General features: G+C 45.8%; 1 protein-coding gene across 7 annotated transcripts in view; it reads right to left on the bottom strand.

Moving 5' to 3' along the window:
- The window catches only part of Ralgdsl1 (ral guanine nucleotide dissociation stimulator like 1), a 269,618-nt gene that overhangs the window by 19,871 nt on the left and 232,332 nt on the right, over window positions 1-17,415 (bottom strand). For all 7 annotated transcript variants that reach the window (NM_001105957.2, XM_063272095.1, XM_017598701.3 and 4 more), the window contains 6 exons: window positions 16,867-16,991; window positions 15,193-15,408; window positions 11,633-11,736; window positions 7,558-7,642; window positions 3,129-3,218; window positions 803-889 (listed from right to left, as the gene is read on the bottom strand). In NM_001105957.2, the coding sequence (NP_001099427.2) occupies window positions 803-889; window positions 3,129-3,218; window positions 7,558-7,642; window positions 11,633-11,736; window positions 15,193-15,408; window positions 16,867-16,991 (707 nt within the window). The remainder of the gene's footprint in view (window positions 1-802; window positions 890-3,128; window positions 3,219-7,557; window positions 7,643-11,632; window positions 11,737-15,192; window positions 15,409-16,866; window positions 16,992-17,415) is intronic.

Consider the following 17,415-nt stretch of genomic DNA (forward strand, 5'->3'; position numbering starts at 1 on the left):
ATGTGAAGAGACACAGAAGAACCCCTGGAAGTATGGGTCGCCACAGTACACGCACAGCAGGCTTCCTAGGAGAGCCAGCGATGGGTGCAGACAGGCTGCTTTTGTTTTGCTTTGTTTGTTCCTATGATTTATGTTTGTTTACCATCGTTAGGAACTGAACCAGGACATCAGAGACGAGTTAGAAGTCAAGCCCTATAAATAACCTTCCAATCTCCTTTCAAATTGAACCCTTTCCTGATTGACATTTTATTGCTACTATTACCAGTTTACTTGTTTGAATGGATTTTACTTCTTTCTTCATTGCAAAAGGAAGGCAGGACATGGATCCAGGCACATACTCCTAAGCAGGCAGCAGTGATATAATTGTTATAGAACGGAATGAGGGGAACCTCCTTGAAAATTCATTAATCTGCCTCATCCATAGCATATTCAGGCAGAGTACTGGGGTGGATTATCCCTTAAATCCATCTGTAGTGCCAATGCTCAAACCCCAGCCCTCAAAAGGCAGCGCAGTCATGTCTGTGTACATGGAGCTAACCGTGCTCTATCATCTAACATCACTTACCTGTTGCCACATGTCTGCCCACCCGCCGCCATTCCTAGCCATTGCTACTTAGTGAGCAGTGCTCTCTTTGGATGGGCTTCTCACCTTCTCTGCATCTTCTGGTGTTTGGTTTGGTTTGGTTTGTTACCACCCAGCCATGTATATTGTGGGCTCTCAATAGATCTTAAGAGAAACAAACTTCTCCATGCAGCCAAAGAGAAGGCTGTAGGCCCGGCTCCACTAGTGCAGAGAACCCACCTCAATGTAGTCCTGCAGGGCAGTGTCCAGCATGGTCAGGTCAGTCAGGAAGGTGCCCAGGTAAGGCACGGTGCCCTGCATCACACCCTGAAGAGGAAGCAGAGCAGGGCTGCCTTTACTGTCACTGAAACGTTAAAGGCTTCACAACCCACACACCCGAGAAAATGCTGGATGAGACTAATTTGGAATCACTAGTGTCTCTTACAGGATTGGAATTGTTTTAGAGTCTACACAAACAGGACAGGAACTGCATGACCTAATGTCTAACTTTCATTCAGGAAAAGCAAGTCTCCAACCAGGAGATCGCACATGCATGCAGTGTGTTCATGGGGGGGTGGGGGGGTCCACTGTGCTTAGGCTCTGGCCAGTGCGGCTGCTCTCTTTGGTGTGTGTAGACACTCCTAGCTGTTTGGGATGCCCGGACAGCAACGGCCTCAGCAGCACTCAGAGGAGAGCACTATTTCCTGATGAACGAAGGAGTACAGCCTGCCAAGAGTGTGGGGCATCACTATGAATGACCGACCATCAGAAAGACAGAGAGAACAGTGACTTTAGACAGGTTAATCTGGCAAACTTTACTTTAACCACATTAATGGTGGGTGGTATAGTCTCCATCAGTGTGACAGCAGATGCTGCACTGACACCACAGAACTCCTTCAAAGAATGAAGAAGGAGGGTATCTCATCTCTGTGAAACTCTTCCCAAACAGGTATGACCTAGTTTAAGCACTAGACAAACAAACACAAACCCAGACTGTCAGATATTCTACGGGACACCGAGGTGACTTGATGACTCTGGAGGTCATAACAAACAAGTCAAGACTCTGAAGATGCCATGGACCAGAAGTGACTAGAACATCATGACAGCTACGTGCTATTGGTGTGCTGGACTTGAATCCTAGAACAGACAGGTGGACTCCAAGTGAAGTCTAGGCTTTAACTGGCAGGGTTGTCTGTGTGCATTTTTCTTAGGATTGTCTGTTGCTCCACCACTTTAGACACCGTGAAGTGGGAGAAGTGAGCAGATGTTTTTAACTTTCACCTCACCACATCTCCTTTGAGTCTCTGTTCTCCACAAGGCCACTGAGACACAAGCATTCTTCAGGGAAAATAACTGAGGGGATGGAGTGGCACATGGACACCTCCTCAAATGTGCAGGCACTTAGGGAAACTGGCAGGCACACACAGAATCTGAACCGCGGCAAGGCCTGGCATCTTGGTGCAAGGCGGGCCATGTTCTCGGCCAGGTCGCACCACACAGGCCTTTGTCCTTCAGAAACTCACTGCCAGCCGCAGTTTGGCTTGTCCTTCCCGATGTGTGTGCAAGGTCTCATCCTGAACTAAAATAATCTCCCCGCCCTCGGCAGCAGCTATTTTTAACTGTCTTTGAACAACCAAAAAGTTTGAAACACTTTGAGTTGGAGCGGCCTCAGGTTACAGGAGAGCTCTGGCTCTCAAAACATTGCTGTGCTTTATCCCCCCTCAAGGAGAGTTAAGTCCCCTCCAGGCAAGGATGAGAACATTTGTTTGTCTAGACTCTAATGTCCTCTTCTGTCCCCACACCCTATGCTAAAAGTTGGGGATTTAAGTATGGACAGGGACACAGCTGACAATAATGCTCCTGCCTTCAGAAAGGACACATGGTATTCTCTAAGACGTGAGTAAGACCAGTTACAACCCAGAATGGTAAGGAGACTGGGCAATGATTAGAGAGCTTGGAACAAGGGGAGTGATGTTCTCTAAATACAAAGACCAAATCTTCCTGACAGGAGACACCGCTTTCTCGGCCATCACATCCCCAAAATTGAAGAATGCAAGGCCTAGGAGGCTTCTCACCAAAACAGCATCAGCAGGCACGTGAATGTGCGTGGAGATGCCGGGGGGGGGGGGGGGACACAGAGATGCCCACTGCACACATCCCTCCTCCAACAGCCGGTGTGTGTGTGCGTGTCAGGGGGACGGAGATGCCCACTGCACACATCCCTCCTCCAACAGCCGGTGTGTGTGTGCGTGTCAGGGGGACGGAGATGCCCACTGCACATGCTCATCCATCAACATCTGGTGTATGTCAGGAGGATGGAGTGCAAAAGGTCATCAACATCTGGTTGTCTGCTGAATTGGTAACTCTTGGTATTCATTTTTCACTGGTCTAACCCTTCTGCTAAGGACCTCGCAGGTTAAGAACAGATAAGGCACAGAATGGAACAGCCTCCTGACAAGGGTGGGCACCCTGCAGAAGGAATATTCTGATGCCCTGTGCCAGCTGCCCCAGACAGGTACACAGGGGCTCTCTCCTGCCGGCTCTTGGAGAACAGTGGCAGACGTACCATATCCTTCTGCAGCTGCAGGCGCCTCTGGGTCCGCTTCTGGTTTTCTTTCACACTGCTGTCCAGGTTTGCAAATTTTGAGGTTCCTTCCTAAGAAACAGGGCACAGAGGAAGGTCATGGAGGATACCGATCTAGAGAGAAGGAAAGGGGTATCTGGGTTCTAAAATACAATCTCTTCCTGTGTCCCAAAATGCCAGGCAGGCCTCCTGCAGCCTGTTATGGCCGTACTTAGGGGCCCTGCTGTAGACTCTGCATGTGGTGGTCTGGGGTTATCCTAGTCACCGCCAACTCTGTAAAAGCAGAGTCCTTAATCTGACTAGAAAACCAACCATCACCAGAAGGTCAACAATTCCCAAAATGGAAGATTTTTCTTTTGAACATCTTGGTTTTCATGCAAAGTAATCTTATATTTTCAAAATGAAGCTTTCTTCCTGCACATTTTATGACTTCTTTATCTTGGCCTGGGATGAATGTGCCAGCATTCTCTGAAGGAAGGGCACTGTGTGGTACTACTTAGGTAAGTGAAACCGTCACACGGCAAGGGCTCGAGGAGGTCCAGTGCTGGAGAACATCTTGGTTAATGAAAGGTGAACCATTTGTGGGTTTCCCTTAGCCCTCCTGATGCCGCCCTGGTTTGGAACTCAGACAAGTCTACCCTTCCTCTTGAGGCCTGAGGATAGATGGCCACCCCTGCTCCCTGCCTGCTGCCTGGAACAAGAACCCAACTTCGACGTACAACTAATCATGGGTTTGCTGACTGAACATAAAATGTTTCAGTTTTGTGGTTTCAGGGTCTTGTTAAGTTCTCATTTTCCAGGAACTGCTTGAATGGATGGCAATTTCACAACTCAGTGTAACCTCTGTATTAGTTTTTCCTTAGTCAGTTTCTCCGGGGTTTATCACATGACCTTAGCATATGACCTTACATCACTGTGCAATTGCAAAAGGAATCCTTCTGGGTGTCAGCTTATGACTAATGATGGATGCTAAGGTATAAACACCTTTGGTCAGTAACCCGCTGTGATCCTGGCTGGGTCATGCCCTGAGGACAGAGTCCATCTCAGAGGTCTCTATCACAGATAAGAGAGAGCTATCATCTAGTGACATTCCCTCAGTTTTCCTGGAGACACATGACAGGCATCTAGTATGTGTCACTTCCCACACCAGGTGGTTTCAAGAGCTCCCAGATAATTTCAGACTTAGTTTGGAGTGAAAAATCAATTCTGCCCGACATGAAGGCAAGCACCCACATTTTCCTAGTGTACAACTTCTTCCAGACCTCAATTATGGGTAGAGGGAAAGTGCTAGAAACTATTTTGCATTTATCTAAAATAATTCTCCTCTTCCTTCTCTCCTCTTCCTCATCTCCTCCTCCTCTTCCTCTTCCTCCTCTTCCTTCTCCTTTTTTTTTTTAAACAGAGCTTAACAGTGTAGCTCTGGCTAGCCTAGAACTTGCTATGTAGACCAGGCTACACAGAGAGTCACCTGCTTCTGCCTCCCAAGTGCTGGGACTAAAAATGGAGTTTCCACCACAACAGGCTTATCTAAAATTCTTAGTAGGGACTTATAAGAAATTAAAACCTAAGGATCATAAAGCAACAGAGGGATTTTAAGGAACACTAAAGATGCCATCCTATGAGCAGGGAGTAAAAGACCAGAGACAAGGAGCAAGATTTGTTGATTTCATGACTGTAGTTTCATGAGAATGAGATTCCATCCCTGGCTGCAGCACTCACACAAAGCTGACAAGTGAACCAAGCACAGTGCACTCCTGTAATCTGTACACTTGGGAAGTCAAGGCAGGGGGATCATGAGTTCAAGGCCAGCCTGGGGTACACCATAAATTCAAAACACTGTCCAAAGAAAAGGAAATGGACAAAGAAAGATGTGACTGCCTGTTGCTAGCTCTTCCCAATGGAGTATCAACTGAAAATCCATTCACTTGTCACACCCAAAATTAGCATTCATTTCCTCTGCTGGCCCAGAATTCTTTACAGGGCTACCCCACCACAGTGCCCTCTGAGCTTTCCTGAGCTTTCGTGGCCTCCTGCGATTCAACTCTCTGGCCCTTTCCTCCTGCCTCCTTTGCTGGCCACACTCCTTGCTACTTTTCCTGCTTCCTCTTCCTGCTTCCCAAGTCACTTTGTTTTCCTACAGACTTATTACTGGAAGTGACTTCAATCATCTCTGTGTTGACGAATTTCCAACTTCTCCCGGTGCTTCCTCCGACCTCTCACATCCATCCCTGTTCCTCCTGTGCTCACCTCTGCCCTTCTCCCTTGGTCTCACTTCTCCTTCATCTCTGCTTTGGCAGGATCCAGCCACCTTCTGCTGCTCTGGGCCTCAGAGACTTGGGTCTCAGGTGGCTGTCTACTGGGTGCTGGCTCCATTTTAAGATATGATGGCTAAATTGTGGCTTGAAAGCTACTGGACACTAGTGTTTGGGTGGCACTTCACGGTGTGAGCCTTGACGTGAACAGGCTGTGGAGCTCCACTGCCCACTCATTGCCACCAGAGCCAGGACACTGTTTATAGTACTGTCACCAGGGATGACTGCCATCTACCAAGAGGTACGAGAACCAAACTTTGGTAGTATTCTGCTTTCCTGTTGTTTTGAAATCTATAGACTCAATGATTCATAATTATTCCAAGTTTAAGAAACTATGAGGATGTAATAAATTTAAGACAGACTTCGAAAAGAAATAAAAAAAAAAAAAAAAACACCTTTTCTCAACAGTTAGAAGGAAAACCACAAATGTTTGCTAATTATTCTGTTGTCTGGGCCATAGTACTAGAGAAGCAGCACATTTCATTCACCCACAAGTAGAAGATAGGTCATTTTAAACCAAGATTACCCAACTATAAATCAGTCTAGGAGAAACACACTAGAAACAGGGTCCAGGAGTCTTCCTTAGTGCTTATTTTGAGAACTTAAGTACCTTGATCTCATTATTTACAATTGTGCTGAGAAGTTAGACTGAGAACCACACAGTTCACATGAGTAATGATCAACAGAGATGACGGGAAGGGATCTGCACATACACACAGACCGCCCAAGGCATTCCAACCAGCGTCCGTGACAATGTACAGTCACCTCAATCCATCGCCAAGTTCTTCAGTTCATGGGGATTTGAGCCTTATATGACATTTAACTTAGAGTACTGAGGTGGATGTCTCCATTTCAGAAAGGTTTATGAGATCTTTAATGTCTAGATATAGCCTTGCCTCTAAGGTTTCAGCCAGAAGACTGTCACCAGGCACTGAGCTGCACACAATTCAATTTATCTGCCTTTGGAAGGGTGATTCAGGGCTAGTGGGACTTCAGTGTGCGGCTCCAGTTAGTCTAGCTCTGTGCTGCAGACTGGGAGGTCACTAAGCCATGTCCTTCCAGCCAGATGGGTTTCCATTTAAAGTCTGCACATCCAGAAAGCTGTGAAACAAGGAGTAACATAATCCCAGGAATGGATGCTTGGTTAGTGTGCAGTTCATCAGACATCAGCATGAACCACCCACTCTGTCTCAGCTGCTCCTAGAAGGACCCAGAGCAGGAAAAAGACAGTTATGTGAATGGCAAGCCCAGTAGTCTATGCAGTCAAACAATGGCTTCTAGATGTATGCTCATGCAAGGCACTGTACTAGGCATTAGGAAAACAAGGCCTGGGCCCTTGATGGTCCTTAAGTTGGAGTCACAATTCAGCTCTATTAGATGTTAGGTGCAGACCTTGGGAATTACAGGTAGGCTACATCTACCTGTGGGCCTTAGCTATCTATAAAGATGACCAATGTAGATGGTAGAGAACTGTGCTGATGGTAACTGGCCTGCTTTAACTGACCACTGATTGTGCATGAAGTTATTTGTCATTGTGTAAGTGATTATTATATAGTGCCCATCATCATCAACTATTAGTGAACTCCTAGACACAGAGGCTGTTATCAACCTTCATATTTCTAAAGAAAAGTTCAATCTTTCATAAGCATTAGGCACTCGACACATTTCTAGAGAAGTAGAATGAGTCAGGCTACCTCTGCCCCACACGCTCAAGAGCTCCCCCCCCCCCTTATCTGGTGCTCAATAAGCATTGCTGACTGAAAAACAAAAAAGGACATGGACTCGCAGGTCGGCCTCTGTCATTGTAAGAACTGTACTGCTAGGAAGGGATACTCCAAGGCCTCTCATCCATACAACCTATAGCACTGGGTATCTGCTTGTTAAACACACACACACACATTGGAATCCAGGTGTTGATGTCAGTTGTGTGGGCGGGAAGGAGGAAAAGCAGGAGAAAAGCTCAACTGGGCTTTGATTTTGATTTCACTCCCAAGTTTCCCAGATTACGTACAAGATAAAAATTCTGCTTCCCCAGAGGCTGAAGGAGCTGAAGCAACTTTCAAGCTGCTCTGTTACCAGGGGCTCCCCAGGATCCTCACCTTCATGAGAAGTTCCCGGCTGGTGAGATGGTTGTTATGATCAGAGAAGATCTCTGAAAGTTCTTCAAACATCAGCATTCTGTCCCTGTGAAACAAGATGAAGAAACTATAAGAAACAGAGATCCAGGAAGTCCAACACCTAGGCTTGGCTGGCTTTAGCACTGGGAAGACTGTTGGGGTCTCAGGATGTGGGGAGCGCTATGCAAACAGAGCTGATGCTGTCTTCGCGTGCGTACCTTTGTAAAGGATGAACATGGCTACCAGAACGAGAGGAGGAACTTTTCTAATCATACCTATTTAATTAAAGAATGATCATTCACTTGGGGCATCAAGTTCTAGAGAGATGTTTTCTTTACCAAGTTTAAAAAGCATTTATCCTAGTAATACATGCAGAGTCCTGTGGAGGTCAGTCACCTTGGTCAGACACCTAACTGTAGAGAGAAAGATATCATGGCGAAAAGCTTGCCCTAGTTTTCACTGTTGAGAGCTACAGATATAGAACTGAAATGTTTGGCATCCTGGGCGAGAGCTCTTACTCTCAGAGCCAGGGTGCCGCCATCATAGTTCTGCTATGGCAGACGGGTTCAAACCTCACCTCACTGCTTCCTTAGTGTTCCTGAACAAACTGCTTAATTTTCTCGTTTTAATTTTCTCCTCTGGACATAGGAAACCTCTGCAGGATGACCCAGTAAAGCACCTGTCGGGCTCAGGCTCCTCCCTAGGCACTGCCCCTCAGGAGCACCCTGCCTGTCTGCACACATCTCTCTCCACAGCCACTGAATGGATGACTCTGAAGGCCACAAATGATTAGCAACCAAATCTCCACGTATACAGCATCTTCATTATCATAAAATAGCATATAAGGCCATTATTAAGACTTATTTGCATTTTAATGAGTATAATATTATTTGTATAACAAAACCATGAAAACTATTTCTGTTTTGGAGAAAAATAATTAAGAACTTAATTATACAAGTATTTCAATAGAAAGAATTAAGTAGGTAGCCTCTGCCTGCTGAAAGCTAGAAATGTACAAGATCATGATGAGAATGGTAAGACAGACGCCTTGACTCTGCTCCCCCTAAATTTGGCCATGGAGAGCACACAAGGCTGGTGTGGAAAGAGCCTGTGATGTTCAACAGCATCCTTCCTGAAACGTAAACTAACCCAGCAATGAATCACACTTGTCCAACCGGATTGGGTTTTGAGAATTCTTTTTTTGTTCTTTTGTTTTTGAAAAGTTGTTTTAAAAGCCAGCTGGAAGAATGGATCTTCTCTTTGGCAACTGTGATGGTTTGTACGCTCAGCTCAGGGAGTGGCACTATTAGAAGGTGTGGCCCTGAGTAAGTATGTCACTGTGGGCTTGGGCTTAAGACCCTTATCCTAGCTGACTGGAAGTCAGTCTTCCACTAGCAGCCTTCATATGAAGATGTAGAACTCTCAGCTCCTCCTGTACCATGCCTGCCTGGATGTTGCCATGTTCCTGCTTTGATGATAATGGACTGAACCTCTGAACCTATAAGCCAGCCCCAATTAAATGTCCTTATAAGAGTTGCCTTGGTCATGGTGTCTGTTTGCAGCAGTAAAAACCTAAGATAGTAATCCAAGAAACTAAAACACGCATATTGTGGACTAGTATTTTAAAGATTTATTTTTGCTACTTTTCATTATGTGTTTACGTATGTCTGTGTGTGAGGTGTAACAGTACAATGCCCTCAGACATCCAGAGATGAGAAACATTTGGTCTTCTGGAATTGAAGTCACAAATGGAATGTGGTATTAGGAACTGAATTCTGTTCCTCTACAAGAAACAGCTCTTAGAATGTCAGAGGCCAGCCTGCAGGACCACACCCTTTTCAGTCAGCGATGTCTACTGAGCACCAGGTAAGTGGTGGCTTCAGATTGACCTCCTGGGCAAAAGTAGAGCCTGGAACATGTAGTGCTCTTAATCATCCAGCCATCACTCCAGCCCCCATGTGTGCTAGTTTTTGCAGTTGTAGTTTAATACTCAGACTTGCCAGAGAAGAAATCCTGGGCCAGTGAGGTGACTTCCTATACTAGTCAACTGTACTTGTCACTAAAAGTCATGATTGTTTTTCCTGGAAGTCAGACGAGTTTTACTATCTGACCATTCCTTTGTTTATGGAAACAGTAGTGAGGGGAAGGGAAGTTGATATCTGCCAACTAATGACTCGTTGGGACCCATATCTTTCATTAACTGTATGTTCAGAGGAAAATTAATCAACTCATCTCTCTTGTTCAGGGTAAATGCACTATTGAAAAATCATAAACAAGGAGAAAGGAAGAGAAGCAAGAGTGGGAGTCAAGAAAGAAAAACAAACTGCATTTGCAGGGTCTATGCTCGAGCTGTAGTCCACGTGGTGTGGTGTTCATGGCTCTGGAACATAAAGAATATCAAGACTTTAAGGGGGGTGTGTCTCGCTATCTCCCTGGCTATCCTGGAATGTCCTATATAGATCTGGCTGGCCTCCAACTCACAGAGGTTCACCTGCTCTGCTTTTGGTGTACTGGGATTAGCGCCATTTATTTTAACTCCTTTTTTAAAGTATCAAAGAATAACCTAACCGATACGGTGACTTCTCATCTCCTGTGTTAGCCTCTCATCTCCTCTGGCACCCATTTTTCAGCGTAAACTTACAAAACTCTGGTTTGCTAGTGTGGACCCCTTACAGGATTAATAGCATGATTTCCATGCTAGAATCACCATGGAAATATATCTCTGATTATGTCTTTAAAAAAAGACAAACCTGGATTTGGTTGATGTGGGAAAACCCACCTGTGGTGGTTCAAACCAGAATGTCCCCCATGAGCTCACATACTTGAGTGATTGGTTCCCTGTTGGCAGAACTGTTGGGAAGGACTGGGAGTGTGGCCTTGTTGGAGGAGGTGTGTCACTAGGGCTGGGCTTAGAGGTTTCGAAGCCCCTGGTAAATACAGCATCTCTCCCCCTGCCTCTCTCTCCTTCCCTTGTGGATCAAGAGGTAATCTCTTAGCTACTTCTACTGTGCCACGCCTGACGGCCACCATGCTCCCTGCTAATGATGATCATAAAGTAATCCTCTCACACTGTAAGCAACACCCAATCAAATGCCTTCCTTTATAAATTGCTTTGATCATGATGTTTCCTCATAGCAATAGGGCAGCAACTAAGACCAGACCCTAAATGTGAATCATACCATCCCATAGGCTGGAGTCCTGAGCTGAACAAAAAAGAGAAAACAATCTCAGTACAAGCATTCGATGCGTTCTGCTTTCCGACTGTAGACAATGTAACCAGCCACTTCCTGTTCCCACTGACACACCTTCTGCAGCCCCTAGAATTGTAAACCAAAATGGAGCCCTCTTCCTTAAGTCGCTTTGGTCAGGGTGCTTTATCACAGCAGTAGAGACTCTAGGACACCTTCTAAATTTGAACTAATATGGGAACAAACTGTCCCTTCCTTTGGGGAATAAAAAAGCCTCTGGTCCACAAGCCAAGTTCCAGAGGTGGAAGGAATACAGTAATGACAGAGGAAGATCTCTGTTTTGCTGATTAGTCCAGAGGTTGGACGGAGAGTATGAAACCACACAAAATGTGAGTCAGGAGCTGTGAAAGGACCCCTGCCTTCCCGTCACTACAATAGTTTAATGTGTTGAAGCAGAAGAACACGATCTCTTCCTACTAAACCTCAAAAACTGACATCCTAATGGTGCACGTTATCCCTTGCACTGTGGCACAGCTCAGGGCTTAGGAACAAGGCTGAAAAATAACCAGAAGCCATGCAAATCGCCTGACTTCATCGCTCCACAACCTCATCCCTCAAGATCCAGATAAGCACACCCTCCAAGTCATCGAAAGGCTGGTGACCCTGGCTCTGGCGCACGCGGAGAGTGAGTGTGGTTTCTGTAGCTGCCCACCCTTGAAATTCATTAATGCACCCTTCCTGGCACACACAGAGGGTTCAGACATGTTCCTCTTGTCACATGATAAGGGTCTGATAGCCAGGACCCCTGGTAGGGAAGCGGTGGCCGACCACCCTGGCCAGAACAACAGAGCAGGCGCTTGGGAACTTACTTGGGGACGGCAGCCCATGCCTTTTTCAACCGATAGATGGAATTAGACTGTAGAGCGGAAACGATGGCCCTCAAGGAGGAAAAATTCTTCAGGATTCTACATTCCTGTGTGGGGAGGGATGAAGACATACGAGGCATTTAAATATCAGTGAGTTGCTGGCTTCCTGTGTTAGAGGTATTACAGCTGCTATGAATTCGTACCACGAAGTCGAAGTCGGCAGCTGTACAAATGCTGGACATCAAAAAGTGGCTCCTTCCTCCCACCCCAGTCACCAAAACACTTTATAGATTTTGGCACTGTAGGCTTGTTTTTCCCCTCTAATATATTTTTGCGCTGTTGTTACAGTTTTATGGTTTCCAGCTTTCCCAGTAAAAACAACTCGAGGAGGTGCACGCACACGCAATGCAGCGCACAGCCTTATTCAGCACACAGCACATGCAAGCCTCACAGTTACCCGAGCAGGACCCCTGTGCCCTCCAGGCCTTCCGAGGGAGCTGGGAAGCAGCCACCGTAAGCTCAGATGGTACAAAGACCCCTGAGCGGTATATATAACTTGGCAATAAAAATTCACCACAAGTTGAACTTCAGCTTTCACAGTCTTGGCCAAGGGGGGGAATATTTTTACACACATTCATTTGGTTTCAAATTGGCTTGTCCCACAATCATAAACATTCAGAAACACCTTGGTACTTCAATGCTTTCAAAATAACTTGGGCTTTTAAAAATAAGATTCATTTTGGCAGTGTTTTAAAGGAAAACAGAAAAGGGAGAGGAAAGAGTCTGGGTGTCGTTCTCTGGGTAAGAGGAGAGGCTCCTTGCTTAAATGAGCTCTACCTAAGCCCACAGTGTGAGCAGTCGGTGGCCCTGGAGGCAAAACCCCTATGGACAGTAGGGCCAGTAAAACAGGGAAAGGACCCCAGTCCATGGTTGGCTGGCCTGGGGGTGTGGCCACATCCGGTGAACATCTAGGTCAGAGGAGACGCTTTGCACACAGGCACGCAGGATGCACTGGACCGAGGTCACACCGGACGACACTGAGTGAGCACATGTTTGCCTTTGTGCAGAACACGTCAGGCAAGCAGTGCCAGGGTGGGTGGGCATAAATGTAACTTGCTTCAAGAATCATTTTACTAAGTAATGCTGATCTGGACTATGAAGTAAAAACAGAACTCTCCAATTTGTCGTGACAAAATTTTGCACACTAACCAAACCTCAAATGTTTTCTTCAGAGTAAATGTCAATGTACTTCATAAAATTCATCCCCAGTCTTTTATAATGTCCTGATGTCCCATTTATTTAAAAAGAAAACAGAGAAGGAGGGGGGGAGTGAGAGGGAGGAAGGTGAGATATACGAAGAGGGAGAAAGAGAGAAAAGACAGAAAGGAGGAGAGAGGGAAGAAAGGGAGGCAATGGCAGGGAGGAATATGAGAAAGGAAGGGAGGAGAGGGAAGGGGGGAGAGAGGGAGGAAGGGAAAAGGAAAGCGAGACGGGGGAGAGAGGGGGTGTAGCCCTGCTGCTGTCTGGAAACTTCTCTCTGACAGCATGGTTCAACAAAGGTTCAGCATCCCAAAATTATGTTCTAAAAACCAGGAAACTTGTAATAAATAAAGACACCCAGGCCCCAATATATCATGTCCATCGTAATAAACATATGGAACACATTATTCAGTAACAGGCTGAGGCTAAGGGTTTTTGGGAACACGTGAAGCATCCAGTCCTGTTTCTAGAAAAGGAGGCGTAGTCCAAAAGATGCAGTGCAAATCCAAAATGGCAGCAGAGGCCAGGCCGGGGCACACACCCATATCAGGTCAGAAACAGTTCCTACATGTAAAATTAATACCAATTTTCAAAAAATTTTTTAACAAAAATCGCCTATGACTAATGAAAGAAGAATAAAATAAATCTTGGCAGGGAACTACCTGCAAATTTCAGTGTTTTATGAAGTTATCCTCCATAATTTCAAGAGACATAACATATTCAACACTGGAGGAAACCCATTGTAACACCAAGGCTAAGGACTCTTGGCTTTGTGCACATGCTATGAGACGTGGAATACACTTGGAGTTATTAGAGTCTCCTTATCAGGTAAACACACAATCTATATTTAACTTCAACTGAAAGTCAGGATTTGAGTCACTATGCCCCCACAGGGATGGGGTGTTCAGGCTAAGTAGTTCAGTGAATTTGAGGCATAAAGACCATTTGCTTTTGAGACGTAAGTGTTGCGACAAAAAATATTTTCTTACATTTCTATAAGAAGAAAGAGACACCGTCTGCCAGTACCATGTCCCTTGAAACTTTTTGCAGTTATTTTTGTGGAAAAGTAACTGAGTTCTTTACAATGTACTTGCTTTGTCTCTTGGTTTTGTGTGTGTGTGTGTGTGTGTGTGTGTGTGTGTGTGTGTGTGTGTGTATGTGTGTGAGTGTGTGTATGTCTGTGAGTGTGTGTATGTGTGTGTGTGTATTCTTTACAATGTGCATACTTGGTCTCCTGTGTATGTATGTGTATGTGTGTGTGTATGTATGAGAGTGTGTGTGTGTATGTATGAGAGTGTCTGTGTGTGAGTGTGTGTATGTGTGTGTGTTCTTTACAATGTGTATGCTTTGTCTCTTGCTTGTGTGTGTGTGTGTGTGTGTGTGTGTGTGTGTGTGTGTGTATGTTCAGAGCATGTATGGGGTAATTAATAGCCATCTTAAAGACTCATAACAAGGCAAATTATCTGGGCTATTGTGGCTTTGCTCTTTGGTCAAGAACAATAAAAGAAACATGACAGACTTGGGTGTTGTGTCCTAAAAACAAGGAGTAGTGGGAAAATACATCTAATGTGACATTAAGCTAAATGAGTCCGGGTTGAGGGTTAGCTGTGACCCAGAACATAGACTAATGGGTATTTATACATTAACTGACTCCACAACCCTTCACTGTACCTTCTTCTTCCCCAGAAGAAAACGTTCATCTTCAAGAACCTAAAATTCTCTTTTATGAAGGGATATCCATTTTTGCTTCTTTTTTTTTTTTTAAGATTTGTTTATTATATATAAGTACACTGTAGCTGTCTTCAGACACACCAGAAGAGGGCATCAGATCTCATTACAGATGGTTGTGAGCCACCATGTGGTTGCTGGGAATTGAACTCAGGACCTCCGGAAGAATAGCTGTGTTCTAAACTGCTGAGCCACCTCTCCAGCCTCACTACTATCTTTTTTGATCACACTACTCAGAGATAGCTTTCCCTCCTCTACTTCCTACACCACTTCCATTGCTGACCCCTGTCCTGCATAGGGTGAGATCATTCCAGTGAGTGTGGTACCTGTACAGCTACATCAGGTGTGGTCTATCTAATATTTCGTAAGGATAAACTTGAACACACTAGGAACTCACAAAACAGAGAAGGAGGGTTAGAGACTGTGCCTTTCTCTACACAGTGTTAGATACAAGTCATGTGGGGTGGGAGTGGCGGCTCCGATAGGCTAGATTCTGAGCCTCAACAGAACATAATGTCTGATGTCAGGAAGGCCGTCTACCAAACACAAAGACAAGTCTTTTAAAAGATAATTACGTGAGCAATGTTGATCCACTTCTCGATGACTCTGGCTCGCTGCTGGGTTTTGAGGTCCTTGCTCCCCAGGATGGTGCTGACCACACACTTGGTGAGGGCGTTGAACTGAGAGATGGTGGCCCGGATGGTAGGGGCCAAATGCTTGTTTTCCTTTCTATCCCGCCGAGACCAAACGCAGCCCAGGCAGTGGTGCGGTACGACCTTCTTGAACAGTTGCTGAAACAGAAGAAGGACTGCTATAAGGCACGTGCAGGGGCTTTACACAGCGCGGCACTGGCACATCTGGAAATCAGTGGCGTGGGAGTGGACGAGTGGATCAGAAGGGCCACGTGGTGTGCTGCTTGTGTGGTTGTGGTTTTGTTTCTTGAAGCAGGGGCTCTCCATGTAGTTCTGGCTGTCAGAAGTCACTACATTTACCAGACTGGCCTTAAACTCAGAGATCTGCCACGACTGCCTCCCCAGTGCTGGGATTTAAGATGTGGGCCGCCACACCTAGACTCCCGCGTGATCTTTTAAATTTGCTTAACTGAAGAAAAAAAAATGACCAAAAGAAAATTTAAATCATCAAAGCCATTTTTATCTACCCACCTTGCCCCAAAAGTCAAGTGACTCTAGTAAGATCGGTGCTACTAATAAAAAAGGAAAGTGGGAATGGCCATTTAACCTCAAAATCCTGGACACTCAAGAACACCGGTTGTCCGCCGTGCAAACAGACGCTCTGGGGCCACCTGGAAGGAAGCTCAGGTAAGCGTAACACATGCCACACCTCAAGGAGCGGCTGAGTCTCACTTCTCAAAGCAGAGAGAGAAACTGACAGAGGGGGAATCAGTCTCACAGACTCACAGAAGAACTCGGACCTAAAGCCTGGCTTTCAGGTCTTTTCCTTAAAGCAATAAAAGCCGGGTTTTTAATCTTTCCCTCATTCCAGCAGTTGTACAACAACAAATGGTTGAATGGATCAGATTCTCCTTTGTACACGGAGTATAAGGTGTACAAAAGCTGGTATAAAGATGGCTGGCACATATTCCATATAGACTACGCAGTCTTCTTTCCATACTCTATTTGCTTTCCCATTGGAATGGAAACTTCAGCCATTTCATAAGCTGCAAGTGCCGAGGAGTGAAACCAGGGTCACTGCTAGTTCCTGGACTGTTTCTAGCAAACTCCCAGCTATGAAATGTAACGAGCACAACCAAGTACGCACAGCGCACAGGAACAGTCAAGATTCAAGTGTGCAGGAAGCACAGGCAGCCAGATCTGGTCACATGTGGACTCAGTGAGCTCACTTCATCCTAACTTAGGCTTTCACCCCTTTACAACCCTCAAATAAACAGTTCAGCTCTTGAAATATTTATGAGTCCAAAGGGAGAGAAATACCCACAGAACAGGGTAGATTCTGTTTCACTAGGATTAGAATTCTTACTTCCCTCTGTGACCTGAGCTCCGAGGAAAATGCACTTTCACCCAGGACTGCAAGAAGAGCCGGGGCCTGAATTATTCACAGGAATGATTCACATAGAGCCTTAACTCTCCTTTTACAGACAGACTCTCTCAAAGACTCCAAAGGACTTGTAGCACATTCCCCGTGCTGCCACTGCCCTCTCTGGGCCAACAGTGCTGCCACCACCCCACGTTTAAGTGGAGGCGCATCTGAGACCCGGCAGGGAGACCTACTGCGTCCATGTAGGTCAGCTGCTCTGCCACGAGGTCTTCTGAGAAGGTCGTGAGTTCTGCTGACCCTCCACTCTCCAGTTCCTCTTCCTCTTCCGGGCTGAAGGAGATGGTGTTGAGAAGTCCATCTGTCCACAATGGGGAAGCAATCAGTGAATGGGTGCCACAGAAGGTTTGATTTATAATGTCAAGCTACATTACTTTCAGTCAGGAAGAAGAGGGCTAACTCTTCAGAAAACCACAGATAGAGATGAACGAGGATTGGAGAAAAAAGGAGACCTGATCCTGTGTGTTCTCAGTTCTTATTAAAATCAGAGAGGCCTTGAGCGATCCCCGAGAAATCATTCAGAGGCTAGCCTAGGCAAAGCGAGTACAGTCCTCAGCTCAGCTCCCACCAACTCCATCCTCCATCGTCACTTCCGGGACTAATCCAGCTAATACCTACACCCCAGCCCTGCAAGCCTTGTTTGTTGAGCCACAGAGAACTAGGTGCCTAAAAGACCGAGCAGGGCGGCCAGCCAGTGTTTGGTAAGGTAGGACAGGTCATTTGGG

The sequence above is a fragment of the Rattus norvegicus genome, chromosome 13, assembly GCF_036323735.1.
Source record: "Rattus norvegicus strain BN/NHsdMcwi chromosome 13, GRCr8, whole genome shotgun sequence".
Taxonomy (NCBI): Eukaryota; Metazoa; Chordata; class Mammalia; order Rodentia; family Muridae; genus Rattus; species Rattus norvegicus.